General features: G+C 45.6%; 1 protein-coding gene across 1 annotated transcript; it reads left to right on the top strand.

Annotated features, from left to right (window-relative positions):
• Positions 1–17518: 17518 nt before the first annotated feature.
• LOC118095023 (perforin-1-like) lies at positions 17519–23190 on the top strand. Its single transcript, XM_035135882.2, has 3 exons — positions 17519–17853; positions 19270–19849; positions 21345–23190. The coding sequence occupies exons 2-3, from the start codon at positions 19311–19313 to the stop codon at positions 22438–22440; spliced, it is 1635 nt and encodes a 544-aa protein (XP_034991773.2). The 5' UTR covers positions 17519–17853; positions 19270–19310; the 3' UTR covers positions 22441–23190.
• Positions 23191–23514: the final 324 nt, after the last annotated feature.

Below are 23514 nucleotides of genomic sequence, written 5' to 3'. Positions count from 1 at the left end.
AGGGCATTCTAGCTTTTCCCCTTTTTCCCAGATGAACCAAGCCTCAGGGATCCAACTCTGTGGGGTGGACTCTGGGGCGGGCTGGACTCCTGACTGCTCAAAGCATGAGCTGCCTCTGCTGCTGGCCTGGCACTTCGTTGTGGGGTTTTTTGTTTCTCCCCCTCTGTGGTCTCAGTGGCTATAGCCTCGCGCACAGCCGTTGCTAGATCCACCTCTTCCCTTGCGGCGATCCGACGTCGGGCTTTACTGCTGCTCAGACCTCCAATGAACTGGTCAAGCAGCGCTTCCTCAAGGGCCACGAAATTACAGTGCCTCGCCAGGACCTTCAGCTCTGCAAGGAATCTGGAGACTGATTCACCATCCTTCTGCCTCCTTTTATGGAACTCGATGCGGCGTGTTGTCGTGGTTGCTGCTAGGGCAAGGTGTCTCGTGAGCTGGTCCGTGATCTGCTTCAGGGTTGCTGTTTCTAGCATGAGAGGAGCCACCAAGCCTCGGGCCAACTCGAAAACCTCAACCCCACAGCAACGCAGGAAGACTGCCTTTTTCCTGTCGTCGTTGGTGATTCCTTGCGCTGTAGCAGCGAAACCAAAACGTTGGAGATATGAATCCCAGGCTTCTGCAGTTCCCGAATAAAATGGCTCAATGATTTTACTTCCTGCCATGGTGTACTCAGGAGCGTCTACGACTTCTTCCTCCTCTTCTTCTGATTCTGGATGCCGACCTCTGACATCCATTCACAGCAAGCCGGATCCCATCTTCGTCGCCAGCATGTTGTGTAGTGGGTCTTCAGTGATTTCAGCTCAGTGCAAATAAGAAACAGGAGGCGAGGATCTGGTACAACATCTCTTTACTTCAAAGAACAAGTAAGAGCCAGAACGCAGGGAATGGGGAAAACTGGGCCTCATATAGTAACAGAGAACTAGCAGGGAAAAGATACATTTTGGCGGGAACCATTGGCAAGGATTCCCTCCAGCGTAAACCAATCCAGCAGCGGATCCAAATCCTGCACTCTGAACCAGCAAATTATATACGTTCCCGCTGGAACTTATACATTCAAATAAACTCTGTAATACAATACAATAAACTCTATATTACAATACATACTTGGTTGTGCTATTACTTTAATACACAACACAACACTAGACATATTATATACTCTCATATAGACATACACATCTTGCTAGGCTACAGTTTACAAAGTATATCCTAGTTTGTGCACAATGCAGGTGACCCAAGCTGAATGTCTTCTAGATAAGCAACTATTTATAAACTCTAAATCCCTTTGCCAAAGGGACCCCCTCCCTTCCTGAGAAATCTAAGCCACACCCACAAACCGAATGACATCATCATCAACCAAGCAACTGAAACACACCAAGGCGGCCATTATCTAGGCCTTTGTTTTAGGCCCCTGACAGGCTGACAGGCCTCCACTAGGCCCGGGGAGGGGGATAACCCACAGCAACGCACTTGGGGGCACGGCAAGGGGTTTTTACTTTACATTTTAGCACCACTACCCCCCCAAATCCCCCACCCAATAACCACAAGAAAAAAATAAATACCATCCTTCAAAACGTCATGAGATACGCCGGTCACGGAGGGGGGGGGGAGACAAACAGAATAGATCATGGATCGGGACACGTGGGGGCAGTCACAGGGATTAGGCACAACGTCTGACGTAGTCAAAACAAAATAAAAAAAATCCTTCCAGCAGCACCTTAGTTGGTCTTTAAGGTGCTGCTGGAAGGAATATTTTTATTTTGTTTCAACTGAAAACAGGCCTTTTCCAGAAACAAGGTCCAATGAATAGAAGGCAGGGATACGTAATGGGTCAGAACAGGGTGAGGGGGAGACACAGGGATGAAACCTGCCTTCTCCACAGTATCTCGCCTCGACTCAGGGGAACTCTGAGGCTCAGGGGGATCTGAAGGGGGGCTATTACTCTCCATTTCACATATACTAAGACTGAATGCAACCCTCTGTGTCTTTTTTTTAAAAAAAAACAACCATGCACTTTCTCTCCCCAGTTTAAGTCCTCAGATATTTGCAGTGCCCAATTCCAACCCCGTCGATTTACAATCCCCTACCTTCCCCTTGCCACTTCCTGGGTTTTTTTTTTTAATGGAACTGAACAACTTGGTTGCTTCAGAACGCAACTTCTGTTGCCAGGCCCTTGCAGGGCCAGACAGAGGCCGGGGCCAGGTAGATAATGTGACCCTGTTTTTAACCCTTTTGTTACTTTTTTATTTTACTGATTGTGAATATGCTGACCGAGGCCCCCTTTGGATTCGGAGGCCCGCGCCAAGTGGCCCATATGATCCCCTTCCTTCTGTCTGGGCCAGTCTGTTGCTACAGGGCTGTGGGGCTTCGCTATTTGACCCCACACCCCGGTCAGGATTTTAAAAGTAGTTCTCTGGGTCCCAGGGCGCATCATCACCCCCAATCCTTAATCTAAATATATAGAAATGTTCACGATGCGTGCACAGGGGCCAATGTATGGAGATACAGGGGGGAGTGGACAACAGAGGGCTCACACAAAAGTAAATACTGGGAATTGGAACCCAGAAACTGACAGTTCCTTCTCCAAACATAGCTGCCAAGTTCGGGCCTGAGAAATAAGAGACTGGACCGGAAGTAGCAGACCGGAAGTAGCGCTGCCGCCATTTTGGAACTGGGCAGAGCATGCTCAGAAGCTACTTTTGATGCTGCCCTGCCCTGTTCCAAAATGGCCACCGCACCAGAAGTCACGCTGCAGCCATTTTGGAATTGGGCAAAGCAGCATCAAAAGTTGCCTCTGAGCATGCTCTGCCCAGTTCCAAAATGGCCACCGCACCACAATAAACCGGGAAGAAACAAAAAATTCTGTGTTTTTCGGCTGGGAACAGCTGGAAAAACGGGGTTTTCCTGGGGAATACAGGAGACTTGGCAGCTATGGGTGGGGGCCAATGTAGGAAGATACTGGGGGGTAGGGGCCAACACTCCCCAGGGACAACAGAGGGCTCAGACAAAAGTGCATGCTGGGAAATAGAACCCAGAACCTAACAGTTCCTTCTCCAAGGGTGGGGGCCAAGGTATGGAGATACATGGGGGAGGGGCCAACACTCCTCAGGGACAACAGAGGGAAGGGTATCCTACCGAAACACAGGGATGAGCCGGGGTGCAGGGGGAGGCAGGATACGTCATGGACCGGGACGGGACGGGGGATCACAGGAAAGAACCACAGCAACGCGTGGCCGGGTCAGCTAGTGGTTAAAAAATGTGCGCAGTGCGCTTTTCACTCTTGTGACAAAATGATTTACAACATATATTCTGCAGAAGACATAAATACCTTCTTCCTTTTCCAGAAGCTTTGTATTGAGGAAGTGGGGAGCACTCTGTACGATTTCATGCTGGGGTGCCATCAGAAACCCTCAATTTTTTACATCATAGTTTTTAGCTGGCTCCAATTTTGAGGGTTGGCCTAAGATGAGGATAGGCCCAGGGGCCTGATCTAGCCTCACAAGCAACTTTTTGTGTCCCCTTCCATACCCAACCCCAAATCCCACTAATTCGGCGGCAGCAAAACCAATCTAAAACTAGACACCGTGTTCAGCTGGTCAGAGAGACTTATGCATGTGTCCTGTTTTCACAGGCATGAGAGTGTGAGGTGACCACAGCCACTTTGGGTCACTCACCAAAGACATGCTGGTCCTGGAGAGCTTCCTAAGGGTGAATGTGCCCTTAGAGCTAAAAAGCAATAGCTCTTTTAGCCCTCCCCCTCCCTGTCCTAGAGGTACTAGGGAGGAACATTCTCTTTACTCTGCCTGCCAATTGATTACTAGCCCCAATTCAAATGCTGGTTTTGACTTTTGTGGTTCAGAATCTCAGCACCTCAAGGACCTCCCCTTCCCACATCAACCTACCTGAGCACTGCAGTGATCCCTTCAAGCCCTTCTCTGTGCACCCCCTTCAACGGAGGTGGTGAGGGGGGCAGAAAGAGAAGAGGCCTTGCTAGTGGTAGCCCCTGGTTGTGGTAGCTCTCCCTCATTAATCTTACCCACCAGTGATGTCATTTGCTTTTGAATGCCAGGCACATACATTTTTCTCCTGGCTTCTGTTTCTTTGAATTGATGCAATTTTTATCTATTCCTTTTATTTTATTTATTTTAAGAAATTGTATCCCACTTTCCACATCATAGGTCTCAAGTGGTCTGTAACAATAAACTGTACCATATACACAATTTAAAACCTCAAGATTTTAAAACCTCTCTCAGAAAAGTAAAACAACCACCAGCAGTGACCATTTTAAACTTCCGAGAAGCATTCAGGATGCAAAGGCCCTCTGAAATAAAACAGCTTACACTACACCTCTGAAAGTAGTGTCTGCCTAACATCTTGTGGGAGAAGGTTCCACCAGCCATAATTTGTGAGAGGGGATTGTGGAGAGAGAGGCGGGGGGGGGGAGACACCCAAGAACACAGGAACTATTCCTCACTCTAATGTTTTTATTTCAACAATAACAATACAAGGTAAATGAAGTTCCAACTCTACAATTCTAGGATTCTATGGTTCTTTTTATTAATCCAACAATGGGCCTACTAAAACAGACCATGTATTTCAACAACTAATTTTGAATTTTAAAATTAAGTTATTAATTACCATGTTGTTGTTGTTTAGTCGTTTAGTCGTGTCCGACTCTTCGTGACCCCATGGACCATAGCACGCCAGGCACTCCTGTCTTCCACTGCCTCCCGCAGTTTGGTCAAACTCATGTTCGTAGCTTCGAGAACACTGTCCAACCATCTTGTCCTCTGCCATCCCCTTCTGCAAGTTCCCTCAATCTTTCCCAACATCAGGGTCTTTTCCAAGGATTCTTCTCTTCTCATGAGGTGGCCAGAGTATTGGAGCCTCAGCTTCAGGATCTGTCCTTCCAGTGAGCATTCAGGGCTGATTTCCTTCAGAATGGATAGGTTTGATCTTCTTGCAGTCCATGGGCCTCTCAAGAGTCTCCTCCAGCACCATAATTGTACCATACTCATGCACAATTACCATACTCATGCACATACTGGGCTGGCCATGGGACTCCCCCCCCTAAGCTCTAGATATTAAAAATGGTAGTATTTTGACTTATTGGGATAGGACAGGATAAATACAAGCAGCAGAGGAATTAGCCTATGGAAAATGACCTGGCCAAACTAGAACCATTAAGAACCAATACAGGGCTATTAAGGGCCCTTGGAAATGCAAGAGAACTGTACTTCCCCTGCTGCCCTGAGCTGTGACAGAGACAGGGGGGTTGGGAGGTTGCTAGGGTCATTGGGTGTGATGCCACAGGAAGAGTTGGGGGGGGGGCTTTGGCACAAGACTAGAATGGCAGTGGAGGAGGCAGAACAATCTGTGCTGACTGGATGAAGACATTTTGTGAGAGATGCCTTGGATTCTGAAGAAGTGTGCATGCACATGAAAGCCCATACCAATGACAAACTTAGTTGGTCTCTAAGGTGCTACTGGAAGGAATTTTTTTATTTGGATTCCAGTGCTGAACTGCTGTAGAAAACAAGCCCCTCTTGGCGCTTGTTAGGGGCTTGTTAGATGGATTCCCTCCAACTAAATTCCTGTGTAAATATGTGAAAAAATCCAGTTTCGTAAAGCTGTCCATCCTGTCTTCAATTCTTAAAAGGAGGTTGAGTGCCAAGCAGATCCCAAGGTCACTCAGACTCCACGGGTTTAGGAGATAGGGAAGTTGCATGCCTTTGTTTAGCCCCATCATCAGGCAAAGGGGGGGAGGATTCTGGCCACCAAGGTGGGGGTGGGCGTGGGTCAAGGAATTTTTCATAAAGTGCCCCCAGGTAAAGCCCAGTGGCAAGATTTGGATTTGGAATATGTGGCAAGAGATGGGGTAGACTGGACCACAAAGAAGAAGAAGCAGGGACCCTGAACTTCTGTTTTGAGGTGGGGTGTGTGCAACAGGATTTTGATCCAACCTTTCAATGTCCAAGAAGATCCACAACCCCATTTTCCACCCACAACTACTCTAGAAGTTAGGTAAGGCTGAGGCACCCCAATCTGTGAGCGGTGAGAGGCTCCAGAAGTTGCTGCACATACTCAGAGTTCAGTTTCTTTGGACTAAGGGTTACTGGAGTTTGCCAGCTAACCCGTTGTTGTTGTTGTTTAGTCGTTTAGTCGTGTCCGACTCTTCGTGACCTCATGGACCATAGCTAACCCATATTAAATCAAATACCATGGAAAGGCTTTAGCGTTGACCTAAAATAGGCAGGCGCTCACTGCACACCCCCACACCCCAAAGGCCCAATCAAGAAGAGGGAAGATTGTGGGGCAGAGCCGGCTTACATAACCTACCACCACCTCTCTGCATGAGAAGAATTTGCCATCGGGCCATGTCATTCTCTTCCCGGGAGATATAACCTTTTGCACGTCAAGTGCAAGTAGATAAATAGGTACCGCTCTGGGGGGAAGGTAAACGGCATTTCTGTGCGCTGCTCTGGTTCACCAGAAGCGGCTTAGTCATGCTGGCCACATGACCCGGAAGCTGTCTGTGGACAAACGCCAGCTCCCTCGGCCTATAGAGCGAGATGAGCGCCGCAACCCCAGAGTCGTCTGCGACTGGACCTAATGGTCAGGGGTACCTTTAAAGGTAAAGGGGCCCCATCAGGTCCAGTCGAGGGAGCCAGCGTTTGTCCGCAGACAGCTTCCGGGTCATGTGGCCAGCATGACAAAGCTGCTTCTGGCAAACCAGAGCAGCGCACGGAAGCGCCGTTTCCCTTCCCGCCATTTATCTACTTGCACTTTGATGTGCTTTCGAACTGCTAGGTGGACAGGAGCTGGGACCGAGCAACGGGAGATCACCCCGTCGCAGGGATTCGAACCGCCGACCTTCTGATCAGCAAGCCCTAGACTCTGTGGTTTAACCCACAGCGCCACCTGGGTCCCTATCAGGGGTACCTTTACCTAGGCTAAATAATGAACATATAAAGACCAGCAGCAGTGTCACGTACTCCTGAGGAAGACATCAGCACCACTTTAACACAAAAGGGGTCTGATTTCCATGTCTATTGTTCATGGATGCTGAACTTTAGGAATTGGGAAAGGAGAATGGGATGTAGCTTGTTGTACAACACATGGGGTTGTGTCCAGAGTTTATTCTGCATAGACCTAACGGGCATGCCTGAGGTCTATTATTTTCAGTGGTTGCACTCTTGAGTAGAACTTAGTTGGACACAACCCATACTTTTACATGAAGGCTGCCAGTTCAGTTTCTGGCAGCTCTGCCCTAGATCTTTGAGAATCGCTGCTCATCAGAACTGGAAGCACTAACCTAGCTGACTTCCTGATCCAGCATAAAGACTCATTACACAGGTGTTGCAAGCCACTCTTTCCTTGTCTCAGATTCCCTTCACACCCAAATCTTCAATGTAACGATTAGGATATAAACTACATTGCAGAATTGTTGCAAGCCGCTCCCCCCCCCCCGCCTTACCTACTGAAACATGGACATAACTTCTTTCGGCCTCAACCTCCACACATTTGAAGTACGGAAATAAGTTTTAAAAACCTGGGCAGATTATTTATTCCCTTCAAGATAATGTGCTGTCAGGCAATTTTTAAAATGTTGTGAACATTGAAACCAAGAGGTGGAGAGGAAACCTTTTTTAAAAAATCCTCTCACACAAGATGCAATGAGTTCAAAAGAGACAGGAGGCTGCCAAATATTATAATGATATGGTTGCAGTGGATTTCTGCATAATTCTAACCAGTCTAATCAGACAGCCAAAATGTTACATATTATCTGTCGGCAAAGAGAAGCGCTCCCTCTCCGCAAACTGATCCTTCTCCCTTTCCGCAATCTGTACAACTAAGAGGCAACAAATGTGCCTACACTGACGCTTAGTGGATGAATTTGGTTATAATCACTCTACATTTTAGGCCGGAGGTAGACAAAAAGTTTTGACTCTGTGCAAATGTACACAGTTTGAACTTGTTCCTCAAGCCTGTTGGTCTATACTTGCCAGCAGAAAGGCAGCAAGGAGGGAGATCCAGAGTCTGGGAGCATCCATGGAGAAGCTCCTTCCCTATAAAGCTGTTGAGTAGTTCAACCACATGCCACCCGCAACCTCCAGGGAGTTCCAGGCGCTTACCCAGGGTCCATGTGTCCTTTGGAAATTAGGCACAGTGGAAACGGTGGTGTGTTTATGATGTATGGTTTATTTACACATTTACAGCCTGGATCTGCACTGGAAGGACTTCCAGCATTATACCCCAAGCGGGTCCTGTGTCTCTCATGGGTGCCACATTGGATCTAAAGCTGCCAGCCCCCTTGGTGTTCCGACCGCCTCCCCAGCTCTCTCTTGCAAAATGCAGCTGTTTTCCCTCTTCTGCTTACATCTTCACCCACTGCAATTCTGACCCTCCCTCCTGGCCTTTTTTCTTTCTAACTAACCTCCTGTTGAAGGAGGGAGGCTCTCCCATTTGCCCTCTGGCACAGAGACACTCCATTGTCCCAGCTAAATGACTTATCTTTAATGTTGCAGGTATCTGAAGAAGTGTGCATGAAGAAGTGTGCTCATACCAATGACAAACTTAGTTGGTCTCTAAGGTGCTACTGGAAGGAATTTTTTAATTTTGTTTCATCTTTAATGCACCAGCAGCAGGCTTTGTTCTCCTTAATGGTTTCTCTGTCAGGCAGCTTCCTGGATGGGGAAAAACTGGTTTGGCTGGTCTTGTATTTTCAATGCCCCAAACTTTGATTTGTGGTCTAACTTTAATTAGACCCAGAGATTTAGTGAGATCTGCCCCACCCCACAAGCTCATAACAGTATATTTGAAGGAATACATTTCTGTTACCGTGTTTCTCATATTATAAGACATGTCTTATATTTATTTTTTCCTCAAAAAAACACACTATGGCTTATTTTTAAGGGATGTATTATTTTTTCCCTCCTCCTCCTGCCACGGCCGGCATTGCTGCTGCGCCTATCACTATGTCTTATTTTCGGGGTATGGCTTATATTCCTTGAATGCTTAAAAATCCTGCTATGGCTTATTTTATGGGTATGTCTTAAAATATGAGAAACAGGGTACTTGCAATACAGTTACCTTAAAAATGGGGAAGGAACAGTCCTACCATTAGGTAAAGGGAGGATTTACCTAATTACCAGCAACTGATTCTGAGCATTAGGAAATTTAATGCTTGTTTCTTTAATGTTGTTGCTTCTGCTGCTGCTGCTGCTGCTGCTGCTGCTGCTGCTGCTGCTGCTGCTGCTGCTGCTGCTGCTACATTTCTCTTCTAAGGGAGAGGTGCTTGTGGGATTCTGCTTCAGGTGCCACAGTAACATGACCAGTCCTGGGTAATCTGTGGTTGAAATGGCGGGGGCAGGGTGTCCATATGCTATTCTGCATCAGGTAGCAAAATGTCTTAGGCGGGTGTTGCTATCTGTTTTTCCTGCCTGCATTTGTTCAGTTCTGAATGCCTTTTCTTAATTTCGTTTCCTGACTTATGCAGGAGATTCATGTGCGTGACGGATTTGCACACACAGATATGATCACAGTCACCGGGATCAGTCATGCCTCATGCTGCCCACCACTTGTGATGCAGCTCTGCCAGCTTTGCAAATGAAGACAGATGGTTTATACTATTTGTTTCTGCTGCTGAATGGAAAGTTGAGAGGACAGTCCAAGAGATGACAACAAACCGCATCCCCCGGCCTGAGTCATCATGCCCTAAGCCTAGCATAGCTGAACACTCCACTGATGCTCTTTTGGGGCATTCTAGATGTGGGCTATTAACAGGAATATGAGGGATGGTCTCTTTGAAATAGGCTCTGCTCCTAACCTGCAGGCACTCGTGTAGTGAGACACCACACTTAGGACAGAGTGCATTGCAGGGGGTGGGATTAGACGACCCTTTGGGTCCCTTCCAAGTCTACAATTCCATGCTTCTATGAGAGGGATGGAGCCTGCCGCCAAGATGCTCTGAGCCAACCACATTCATCATGCACGTTTATGAGTGCCTGAAAAGAGCCGGAAAATTGACCCATGTCTAGTCCCAGGGTGGGCTATGTGTCCTCTCTCCAGACCATCTTCCAAGAGAGAGATGTGGGTGCTGAGCTGCATGGTATCCTATTTTGTCCTTCCGATTTTCAATGTAGCAGGAAGTTCAGGGAGGTCTTTATGTCTTTATGGGGGGAGCAAGTATCTTTGGGAGGAGGAAGTGCCCTGAGCTGCGTACACACTATACATTTAAAGCACATAATTTCGCCCAAATAGTCCTGGGAACTGTAGTTTCTGCCTCTCTGTAATACAATTCCCAGCACCCTTAATAAGCTATAATTTCCAAAATTCTTCAGACTGAAACCCTGAATTAGCAAATACTAGTTACAGGTAGGTAGTCGTGTTGGTCTGAGTCGAAGCAAAATAAAAAAATTCCTTCAGTAGCACCTTAAAGACCAACTAAGTTTTTATTTTGGTATGAGCTTTCGTAAAGAAGTGTGCATGCACACGAAAGCTCATACCAAAATAAAAACTTAGTTGGTCTTTAAGGTGTGACTGAAGGAATTTTTTTACTTAGCAAATACTAGTTTTTGTTATCCTTTGGGAAGATTTAAGCACAAAATTAATATCAAGTCTGGCAACTGCATAAACTGTTTACCTGCATAAACAATTAAAGTTACAGGTAGGTAGCCGTGTTGGTCTGACGTAGTCGAAACAAAATTAAAAAAATCCTTCCACTAGCACCTAAAAGACCAACTAAGTTTGTCATTAGTACCATATGAGCTTTCGTGTGCATGCACACTTCTTCAGATACAATTAAAGTTTCAGGAAGTGGAGGAATTGCTTTCCTTAGATTAGACAACATAAAAACCATCTCATCAGCAAATGAATTGATGGAACATTCCGCTCCCTGAATGCCTACCTGCTTCTTATTACAACTGGATCTAGTTTTATTCTCCAGAGTTCCAGTGACTGATACAAATAGCAGTGAGATCAAAGGATGCCCTGCTTAGTTCCTGTCTGATCTATAGATATAAGCTGACCAATACATTTAACCTGAGAACTATAACAGCTGCTAACAGTTTGTGGGTCTGCATCCCTGACTATTGGCCATGCTGCCTGAGTTTGATGGGAATTAAGTGTCCAACAACATATGGAATTTGCAGGCTTCCCTTCCCTTATAAAGATGGAGGTTTGTGAGTGTCGGTGGTTTGATTAACACTTACAGCCTTTGCTGATAATATTCTTCTGCTCTTTTTTCTCTTATTGAGGAGGCTGCGACTTTGCAAGAGGCATTCACTGCTGGCCACCCACTTTTTCTGGGATGTAGCCAGGCTGCCAAGGAAGAAAAATTTTGAGGAATAGCAGCATTTTATCAACATTTTATCAGCGAAAGCATGTCAAACTGCAAGTAGATAAATAGGGACCGCTCCGGCAGGAAGGTAAACGACGTTTCCGTGCACTGCTCTCGGCCAATAATGTGAGATGAGCACCACAAGCCCAGAGTCGTCCGCAAGTGGACCTAACGGTCAGGGGTGCCTTTACCTTTACATCAATGATGTGCAGCTGGGTGTGTCACCTGCTGGCTGTGCAGACATGCAAGATGGCTGGGGGGGGGGATTGCAGCTTCCAAATTAGAGCACTGCCTGAGCTTGGAGGTTGCTCTGGGAAACACCTGGTTATTTGAGTGTACTTCCCAGAATGCTGGAGGAACTACATTCTTGGAATCTTCCATGATGCTTATGCCAAGCAGTGCACTGAAATTGTGGGAGGAGATAATCAGGTGGAAATGCTCTTCTCAAAACCCGGAGAAGCCCAGAACTTGTCCAGCCTGGATGGAAACTGCAAAAACAAAGTCTGGGCTGATTTTCCTATTTGCAAAGCGAATTTTGTATGTGTTACTATTTTGTCATCCCTTTGGAGCTGCATTGTATCTTTGTACTTTTGCCTTTCCAGACTCTTGTGCTTTATGGTTTAATTGTTTTGACTCTGTGTTTCCTTTGTTTTTGTTACGTTTGCACATCTTTGATAACAATCAAGAAATTTGATTTATTAATTTTGGAGGGGAAAGCAATCTGTTTTAGTCTATTTTATTGTGGCCTTAATTTTCTGTTTTAAATTATGGTTGGAAAATCTTTAGTGCTAATTTTATTATTTTATCTTTTTCGTAAACAGTCAAGCGGTATAGAAATGGTTTCATTTTAAAGAAGGATAAAGAACTTCATATTTAATGTGAATGTGGTTTTGGATATTGTAATATTGAAAACTATAAATAAAATTTATATTTTTTAAAAAACAAATTTTACAACATAAACAAATAAATGAGTAATATGAGGTCTCTCCATCCACTGCACTACCATTGTAGGGAAACCTCTGAGGAAGACTTTTGTATCTCGAGGAGATAGGTATTGGTTTGTACAAATCTTCCTCCCTGCTTATTAGCACCCTGGGAACTGACAATCGTTTTTGGATTGGATTTACTGCTTGGGCTCCAGGGAAAAGTTGCACCAGGATGAGGGAAAATAAATTTCTCAAATGGGCTCTAATCCTTGAGCTTTGATGTAGACCCAGACTCCAGCGACTGGAGTCTGTTATCGATCCCTGGAGCGCCTGATAAATGAATGGGGAAGTATACTATCTTGTTTGTGCTGTGTGTTATCTTGCTTAAAGACTATTTTGGTCGTGCTGGCTATTTAATAAAAGCATTGAACTTCCCTCCACTTGTGTTGCTGTTGCCTTTTAATCCTCAAAGAACACTTGCATTTGACAAAAAAACAAGTGGTGAGGAAGGAACTACTGCTCCAGCTCACTTCATTCCAGGTCTGGATTCCCATCTTCACTGGGAAGGGAACTTGGAATGCAAACAAAGTTGCTGAAGGGAACCAAGAGTGAAAACTACAGCCATGAGTTCAAGTTGTCACTTGATACCACTATAGCCTTATAGATCTTGTCGCCTGAGGAGACATTGCAAGAGAAAGAACATGCATAACGGGCGCCAGTACATGAAGCTACCCATGCCCCTGACCATTTTAGCAACAGACAAAACTATATGGAAGAACCTTCTCCATCTAGTTACAGGTAGGTAGCCGTGTTGGTTTGATGTAGTTGAAACAAAATTAAAAAATTCCTTCCAGTAGCACCTTAGAGACCAACTAAGTTTGTCATTGGTATGAGCTTTCGTGTGCATGCACACTTCTTCAGATACCAGATACTTCTCCATCGAGAGGAAGCTTCTCAGATCTCTGTGCATTGGCAAGATCTTGCCATGCCATAAGAACCAGTGCATTCATCCATCTATTATTATTATTATTATTATTATTATTATTATTATTATTATTATTATTATTTCTTGGCGGCTCCCAACAGAACATTAAAAACGGAATAAAACTTCAAACATTAAAAACTTCCCTAAACAGGGCTGCCTCAAGATGTCTTCTAAAAGTCAGATAGTTGTTTATTTCCTTGACATCTGATGGGAGGGCTTTCCACAGGGCAGGCGCCACTACCAAGAAGGCCCTCTGCCTGGTTCCCTGTAGCTTTGCTTCTCGCAGTGAGGGAACCGCCAGAAGGCCCTCAGTGCTGGTCCTCAGTGTCTGGGTTGAACGATGGGGGTGGAGATGCCCCATACTAGGCCACGACTGTTTAGGGCTTTAAAGGTCAGCACCAACACTGAATTGTGCTCGGAAATGTACTGGGAGCCAATGTAGGTCTTTCAGGATGGGTGTAATATGGTCTCGCCGGCCACTCCCAGTCACAAGTCTGGCTGCCGCATTTTGGATTAGTTGCAGTTTCCAGGTCACCTTCAAAGGTAGCCCCACGTAGAGCGTGTTGCAGTAGTCCAAGTGGGTGATAAACAGAGCATGCACCACTCTGGCGAGACAGTCTGCGGGCAGGTAGGGTCTCAGCCTGCGTACCAGATGGAGCTGAAAAACAGCTGCCCTGGACACAGAATTGACCTGCGCCTCCATGGACAGCTGTGAGTCCAAAATGACTCCCAGGCTGCTCACCTGGTTCATTTTATTGCAATGGCCTAGCAAGGTCAAGCGCAACAAGCCCTAAAAGTAGGGAGAGGTGGGAGGGTGTTCTGAATGCACGCACCGAAAGAGGAAGCTCTGGGTCACGTGCATGGACATATATAGGTCCCTCGATCCGTTTGGACTGCGCCCCATTGGCCAGATTGAACCCAACATTGAGGGACCTACCAATCGGGTGTTGTGGCTGACCAATTTTACCCACAGGGTGTCGGTTTCCAGGTCTCACCACAACACGTGCCCTCTTTGAGGGAGGACCCGATCTATCAGAAATGTTTCCCAAGTTTTCCAAAGGGGATTATTTGTCGAATAAAGGAGGAATGAAGACAAATTATTTTACATTTAAAGAGCACACTTAATTTAATACTGAGCTGTCAAAAAAACCCACTAACATTTCCATGTGTAAGCCATAGCCAAGTTAAGCATACTGCGCAGACAACTAACCTCTACCGAGCATATTCCAGGAATTCCTTATGACAATGAATTGAAAACCCTGAGGAAAGAGGGGCAACTGTACCTTTACAAAAGCTAAAGGAGAAGCTTCACTAGAAAAAGGACAGCCCTGTCTTGTAGTTGGTCATTCCAATCCACCTTCTAGGCGATCCCTTCAAACTTCTTACAGACTCATTAGGCAATCATATTTATTTATTTCAAACTGCAGCTACTTACAAGGGCCAATAGCCCTTGGAAATGCTTCCACCTATAGGGGCCTAGGACATACCCCTAGCGTGAAAAGAGAGGGGTGAGACCTTTTGAAGCCTCGTGGGGGAAAAAATCCTGGGTGAATGAGGTGTTTTTACATTTATTTGACGGTGGCCCTCCAGAGGCTGTTGTCTTGGGAGAGAGAGAGAGAAGCAGCTCTCTTGTTGAGAGAAACGTCTTGATCCAGAAATTTTTGTAACATCATAGTGGAGGAAAATGGGAAGGCTCCTCAACTAAAAGACAATCCCAATGTCTCTGCCCAGTTTGCTCACATCCCTCTTTGTTCTGAGGAGACAGGGTTGCCATAAATCTGGAAAAGCTCAACAACTTTGCCAAGAAAAGCTCAACAACCGTTTTCACTTTTTGAAATATGGCAACCATAACCTCTCCACATAGACAACGCTGGAACTTGTTAAGAATCCTCACATCCCACCCTTTAAGTCCCTGAGGTAGGAGAGAACAGACACAGAAAGGCGGAAGGCTTAGAGGAATCTCTTTGTAACCCCTCAACACAGATGGAATACACTGGATGTTCAGATAACCAGAATCCTAATGGGTCGATGTGTAGCAGTTTTTATTTTGCTGATTTTGGCTAAGGAAACGGAGCCACTGTGCATCAGCAGGGAACTGGAATGTGCCTCCCTGTCTTTTATTTTTTAAGCCAGGAATTTCTATTTCATATTGTCCACAGAAACACATGACAAACCATAGGGCTGAGGCAGGCTGTGTGCTGTTTATGCAGTTTTATGAACATGGTTGAAACAGAGCGGAATACACCCGGCAATTATTTGTAAACAAACCTTTCAGGTTAAAAAGTCCAGCTGTGCAATGATTTCATTCTAGATTGTGATATACGCTTCTAAATCTAATCACATTATTAGAAGCTGAAGTGGAAAAGGAGAATTTGCACCAGAGAGAGTGCAGTCACAGAAAATGTCCTTCAAACACACTGCAGATGTTGGTGGGACACACAAAATGGCCTCCACAGGAAATCACCCATTCATGGACATGTCAATATGGAGGAAGGTAGTCCTTTAAGTATTCTGGTCCAAAGCTATACATGGCCTTGGAAATCATTAATCTGCACTTTTGAGTTCCTCCAAGAAACTTTGGGTGAATGGCTCCCCTGACCATGGTTGTCACCTGGTTATTCAGGTTTCAAGCCAGAATCAGCAGCATTCCCAGACTGTGAAAGAACATTTTCAAAGGAAGTGCCACTTTCAGCCCTGCCCTGTCAGATTTCACCCACTAGGCTAGATCTGATAAGAATTTAGCCTGTGGAACCAAAAATGTTCCCCACGCCCTGGCATTGGCAGTGCCACTCTTTTTATGAGGCGTATGATGCCTCTTCCATTAAAAACAAACAAAAACAATGGCTTCTTTATAAGGAAGTTTCTCACAAAAAAGGTTTTTTTCACACCAGGGGCCTCTCTCTATTTCAGTATGATTGTTCTTGTTTTCTTAAATTTTGAACCCCAAAAGAGAAGAATTTGAAGTGGTCCTCTCAGACTTGCTAGCCCAAGGAACCTTTCGTAGTCACTGGGATCTGGTAAGGCAAACAAAGAATAGCCCTTACAAAATCTTTTGTTTTGTTTTTTTTAATGTGCAAAGGAAGATGTTCTTGACTCCATGATTGTCACAGTCCTTCTTTTGAACCAGGAACGGCACACTGGAAGCATTAAATTGTTCCCAGATGCCTTTAGTGCAATACAGTGGTACCTCAGTTTATGAACACAATTGGTTCCAGAAGTCTGTTTATAAACTGAAGCGTTCATAAACTGAAGCGAACTTTCCCATTGAAAGTAATGGAAAGTGGATTAATGTGTTCCAGACGGGTCCGCGGAGTACTCAACCTGAAGCGTACTTAACCCGAAGCATGGGTGTAATTGGTTCCGGAGGTCTGTTCATAAACTGAAGCGTTCATAAACTGAAGCGAACTTTCCCACTGAAAGTAAATGGAAAGTGAATTAATCCGTTCCAGATGGGTCCGCGGCGTTCGTAAACCAAAAATTAGTAAACCGAGGTGTTCATAAACCGAGGTTCCACTGTAGTAGAATGGATCAGGACAAGGGTGCTGAGGGGGCTCAACATTGGGGTTCACCATCCTTCGTCTTGTCTTACACACACACACACACACACACACACACAATGTTTTCAGAGAAGCCGCCAAGGAAGCCATCCTCTCACCACCACACATCCAGCCATTGTGGTTCTCTCACTCCTTGTTGTCCAGAATTGGAAACAGCTAGAAAGGAGAAAAGCAGCAAGGCAGATTAATCTTATTTGTTGTGAATGTCCTGTTTGTGTAGGGGAGGAGGGGTGAGCGAATGTTCACATATCCAGTATTGGTTCATAGAGAATATGAAAGGTCGGTGGGAGAGGCTGGGAACTGACAAAAAACAACAACATGTGGGTAAGAACATGGGATAAAAGCAACTTGTAGTGCAGTGTAATACACTGAGAGGGAGAAGCAATTTGGGAAACAGGGAACAGGTAAGGTTGCCATTATTATTATTATTATTATTATTATTATTATTATTATTATTATTATTGCTAATTCCACTACTGTTGCTGCTGTTTATGAATGAATGCATACCTCACCAAATACCCCTGATGAGAACCACAGGCTGAACGTCCCTCATGAGCTAAACTTAAAAAGGTGAGAAATGCCCACACGGTGCAAACAAGAACTCTCTGTTTTATTCCCTAGGGTAATTTACAAGCTTTTTGATCGGAGCAGCCATGTCCAAACAGTACCTCTTCCTAGCAGCCTGAAATGATGGTTTCAGTTTTGTCTTGAATTTTCAACCTCAAAAGAAAGAAGTCTGAAGCAAGTCCTCTCAGGCTCACCAACCTGCAGAAACCTTTCCTCGCCACTGGAGCTCTGCCAAACGTAGGAAAGAACAATCCCTCCCCCAAAAATTATTTATTATCCAGTTTTCTGAGAATGCCACTGGGTGCGGTCCTGTTCGTTCAGGGGTGGAGGGGTGAGTGAGTGTCCACCAATCCAGTCTGGTTTAGAGACATGCAAAAGACAAAGCAGATCAGTTGGCAAGGGAGGGAACTGGAAGAACAGCTCCTTGTAGTGCCACCTACTACACTGAGAAGGCAAAGCAGTTCGGAAAGTACAGAGCGGGTAAGCTTGCTGCTATATTCATTATTTATTATTGTAAATGAGTGTATAGTCCACCATGTACTGGAAGCTGGAAGCCCCTACCAACCCACAGACGCTCCCAGCTTAAAAGATTAACATGCAGAGTGTATCTGGGCTTACACCAGACTGATGTTCTGCATTCCCAAGATGTGAAGAGATGCAACAGTTAGAGTTTTCCTCCTTTCTGCAGCTCTATCCCGGGGGAAGTGACAAATGTTGGTCTTCTACTTGTCACCAAGCTAGGGAAGAAAAGGCAACCGTACTAGGCCAGGAAGAATACCTGGTGCCCAGATTATACATGTCTGCTTTTAGATGGAATTCGGGACTTTTATGGTTATGGTAGTTCCAGGGCTTTCTCTTCATATTTATGTTCCTGCTGTGCATTCAGTCGCCTCCTCAGCCATGAAGTTCACTGGGTGGCCATCATTATGGAATAGCCAATGTTCAGACATTGCTCAGCTAAAGAAACATCCCTGATCATTGACTGTGGTTGATGGGAGTTGCAAGTCCAGCAACATCTGAAGAGCTCCATGCTGGTGACCCAGCCTGTAGTCCTCCAGGCTGTTGCTGAACAAGGACTGCTAGCTGAACAATAGCTCCTACATTCCTGGCAATTGAGCCATGGTTGCTAGGACTGATGAGAGCTTTAGCTCAGCAACATCTGCAAGGCCAACGGTTCCCCACACCTGGCCCAGCATATACCATTAGGAGTGGCCATGGCCAGTGGTAGAGCATATATTTTGTGTGTAGAAGCCAACAGGTTCAGTTCCTGGTAAAGTAAAGGTAAAGGGACCCCTGACCATTAGGTCCAGTCGGGACCGACTCTGGGGTTGCGCGCTCATCTCGCATTATTGGCCGAGGGAGCCGGCGTACAGCTTCCGGGTCATGTGGCCAGCATGACAAAGCTGCTTCTGGCAAACCAGAGCAGCACATGGAAACACCGTTTACCTTCCCGCCAGAGCGGTACCTATTTATCTACTTGCACTTTGACGTGCTTTCAAACTGCTAGGTTGGCAGGAGCTGGGACCAAGCAACGGGAGCTCACCCCGTCACAGGGATTCGAACCGCCGACCTTCTGATCAGCAAGCCCTAGGCTCAGTGGTTTAACCACAGTGCCACCTGGGTCCCCTCCAGTTAAAAAGGGTCAGGTAGCAACAGGTGATGTGAAAAAACACTCCACCTGAGACCCTAGGGAGCCTCTGCCAATCAGAAAATATTGCACAAGATAGACCAATAGTGTGACCTCATAAAAGATTGTACCCAGCACCAGGTACAATGAAATAAAGTTTTTTCTGAGCAAGGCCGTGCCCCTTATTAGAAAAGAGGGACTCAAAAGTCGGAAATGTCTGAATGGTACAAATAAGTCTTCTCTGTTTTATTCCTCATGGTAATATGAAGACATCTGTCTCACTGGTGGGAAGGATCATAGCAGAATAATCATGTCCAAACAGCGTCTCTTCCTAGCAGCCTTCCTCCTCCTCCTCCAACTTCCACCGACAACTCCCAGCCCCTGCCAAATATTCCACAGATCCATCTGCATGAAGCAGGACAGCTTTGTGCCTGGCCATAGCTTCATTGGCGAGGGGGTGGACATCACCTCTCTGGAGAGAAAGGGAGCATATGTGGTGGACACCAGCCAATGGCAGGGCCCCAACGGGACATGCATCCTCTGCCGGAATCCCTTGCAGAAGGGGAAGCTGCAGAAACTCCCCTTGGCTGGCGTGGACTGGCGAGTACTCCATACGTGTCATCGGGATGTCAGCAGTTCCGTTGAGAATTTGGATGTGGATGTCGCAAATTCAATGGCCAAGGAGGTGAAGAACGACTGGAAAGTAGAGCTGGGGTTAGGGCTGGAGCTGCCTAAGATGCGGGTGGCCTTTGCTGGATCTCACTCCTGGATGGCTATTTATGCACATGAGAAATCCCGTCAGGACAGCCATATTTTTGTGAGGCAAGAGGTCTCCTGCCCATACTACAGGTGAGCATGGGTATCGGTACCCTACAGAGCCACGGTTGGCTGGTCAGAGTAAGTAATGAGCTAGAGACAGCCTGTTTCTTTGCAGCACAATATGCTGTAAAGTTACCAGCATCTGACAGCAGAAAATTGATACATGTAAAATCAGTATTTTTGTGCTTCTCGTTTTTTGAGTTGCAAGAATTTCAAAGAAGCCTTTACGAGGGGAAGAAGTATCTTTGGGAGGAGGAAGAACACATGACTTCCCCCAAAGAAGCCAGGGAACTGTAGTTCCCCCCTCACAAAGCTACAATTCCCAGCACCCTTAATAAATAACAATAACTCTGAATTGGCAAATATATGTTTTGTTCTAATATGGGGAGACTGAAATGCTTAACAGATATGGAGCAATTAATTTCAAGGCCAGCAATGGCATAAAAACCATATAAATTTTCACAAAGGGGAGAGATTGCTTGCTCGGGATTGGACAACATTATGATGTCATCAGCAAATGAACCGATGGAATGCTGAGTCTACCCCCTGAAGGCATACTCCCTTGATATAAGAAGTGGATCTAAATCTATTATCCAGAGTTTCTATGATGAATGCAAATAGCACTGGGAACACAGGATACTCTGTCTTCTCTTAAGGTAGAGAGCCCATTTGTGACTGTTTCTGATGACAACCCCAAGTATTGTTGGTCAATTAAGTATAAAATGGCTTCTGAAATAAAAAAAATAAAACAACATTTTCAGAAACACCCATTACACACTGTCAAACTTTGAATGTGTCTAGAGAGATAAAGAATTTCCAAATGAATGGGTCTAGAGAGATAAAGAATTTCCAAATTATTTATCTTTACCCTTTGGATCACATCAACAATGTTCCGTTTAGGAATAAAGTCTGATCAGTAGATATAAATCAACTAATATGTGCATTTTTTCCTGCAAACTATAACTGCCAATAACAATTTATCAGGCTGCATCCCTGACCATTGGCCATGCTGGCTTGGGCAGATGGGAGCTAGAATAAAATTTAAAAATGGACCCCTCAGGCTTCTCTTCTGTCATATACAGGTGAAAATCGGAAAATTAGAATATCATTGAAAAGTGCATTTATTTCAGTAATGCAACTTAACTATTTTTTGTTTTTCATTTAATTTTTACAAATGCTTTCTTTTGGAAATTCCACAGTAATAAAACAAATAGTTACAATAATACAAAAATAAACAAAAATAAACATCACTATTACATTTCATTAATTACATTCCATTTATAATTGACCCGCCTAACGACAAATAATTACAATTACAACAAATAAAGGCTTGACATATCTTGCTTTGCATGTCATGCATCTATCTCATATATTGGTTTCACCTTTTAAGTTGCATTACTGAAATAAATGCACTTTTTGACGATATTCCAATTTTCCAAGTTTCACCTGTAGATGGAAGTAAGTGGTTGTGGGTAACACTATTAATCTTGGCTTATTCTGCTCCACCTTTTGTCTTCCTGAGCAGGCTGAGACTCCGCCATAGACCCTCACTGCTGGCCTCCCACTTCTCCCGCGCTGTGGCCAGGCTGCCAAGGAGGAATAACTCTGAGGAATACCAGCATTTTATCGACATCTATGGCACCCACTACATCAGCAATGTGCAGGTGGGCGGGCGATTGCGCCGCCTGCTGGCTGTGCAGACATGCAAGATGGCCCTGTGGGGGATTACCGCTTCCAGCTTTAAGAGCTGCTTGAACTGGGAGGTTTCTCTGGGACACAAGTGGTTATTTGGGTCTGATTCCCTGAGTTCTAAGTGCGAAGATCTCCGGAGGACTTACGATCGTGGAATCTTCTACGATACTTACGCCAAGCAGCACACTAAAATTGTGGGAGGAGAGAAGCAAGCAGAGATTCTCTTCTCTAAACCTGGAGAAAGCCAGAACTTCTCCGCATGGATGGAGAGTGCAAAAACAAACCCTGACCTGGTTTCCTACTCCCTCCTACCCTTACACACCTTGTTGAACCAAAGAGATCCAAGAAGGGATTTGCTGAAGCAAGCCATTGTGGGCCATATAAACCAGAGAGCCCTCAAGAGGGACTGTCCACAACAGTGTCCACGCTGGAGCTCCCAGAGCTCAGGTGAGCAATGCACCTGCTTGTGTCAGCAGGACGGCCTCAACAATGAGATGTGCTGTGCCTGGCAGCGAGGCAGGGCACGCCTCAAGTTTGTTGTGGTCAAGGGATCCAGGCTTTGGGGCGACCACTTCACGGCCACTGACGCTTATGTCAGGATTTTCTTCCAAGGTCAAGAAATGAGAACCAGCATCATCACAGACAACGACAACCCTCAGTGGTCGGAAACCCTGGACTATGGGACGGTCACATTGGCAGACCACAATTCTTTTGAGGTTGAGCTCTGGGATGAAGACGTCTGGCATGATGACCTTCTGCAGAGCTGTTTCCATCGGTTGGAGGCCAGGGTTGGGACTTTCCGGCACAGGTGTTACGCGCCTCATGGATACATCGAGTATTACTACTTGCTGGAATGTGGCCACACTTTGGGTGGCCCCAGCTGTCAAAATTATGTCCCCCTACGACTGCCAACTTCTCATTTCAACTAGCCACACCCTCCTAATTCAGTGCTTTTTCTTTGTTCCATTTATTTCAGGACGATGGGTTTCGTAGTCCAACAATGGCCAGAAGGCCACAGGTTCCCCCACCCACTGAGGGCAGAGTTGGGACAGACCCTATTGAGACAGATTCAAAAGAAATCTGGCAGATCTGGGGTTGGGGCCTCGTTGGTCCACATTGTTATAAACATACAAAGCATCTTTATGCAGATTGAGACCACTGGTTTGTCTGGCCTTATACTCTGCCTGGTAGAGGCCAGGCTCTCAGGATCCCGCAGGCAGAGAAAATCTCTGACTGTTTCCTATCTCTGCTGTTTCCCTGAAGCTATGAGTCAGTGTCTGGAGATTCCCAGCCCTACAAAAGTGGGCGAATCACCAGTTTCTGTCTCTCCAACTCCTGTGTTACAACTCCTGTGTTACAGCAGTCTGATTGGTCCGCAGGAGCCACCCAATCCAACTCCAGGTGGAAGTGAATCCTCAACCTGATTGGCCTGCAGGAGCAGCCAATCAGGCGGCTGGCAGAAGTCAATCCACAAACTGATTGGCCTGCAGGAGCAGCCAATCAGGCTGCTGGCAGAAGTCAATCCACAAACTGATTGGCCCACAGGTGTAGCCCTGAAGTAGCCAATCACGCAAAGCCCATTGTGTAAATAATGTATATAAGCAGATGGTTTTGGGAAAAGGGCATTCTTCTCTTCTTCTCTTTGATGACTATGAGCTGAATAAAGAGCATGAAATTCACTCTCGACTCCAAGTATATTTCAATACAGATGCCCAGAATAACAAAAGTGAATTTGTTTTTAGACCTGTAGAGGAAGAGGTAGAATTCCACACCATAGTCTCAGCTGGGTCCAGTTGCTCCTCTTCTGGAACAATTTGCTAGCAAAAGAGGTAGCTATGGCTTTTAAAAGAGGCTCTGAAAGAGGATTAGAAAGATTCATGGAGGTGAAGGTTATCAATGGCTACTAGGCATGATGGCAGCCCTGACCATGGCTGTCCCCTACATATTCAGGTTCAAAGCCAGATTCAGCAACATAACCCTGTCCACCTATCAAATTTGGCCTG

Source organism: Zootoca vivipara, chromosome 13, assembly GCF_963506605.1.
Source record: "Zootoca vivipara chromosome 13, rZooViv1.1, whole genome shotgun sequence".
Lineage (NCBI taxonomy): Eukaryota > Metazoa > Chordata > Lepidosauria > Squamata > Lacertidae > Zootoca > Zootoca vivipara.
This window is presented reverse-complemented; position numbering and strand designations above follow the sequence as displayed.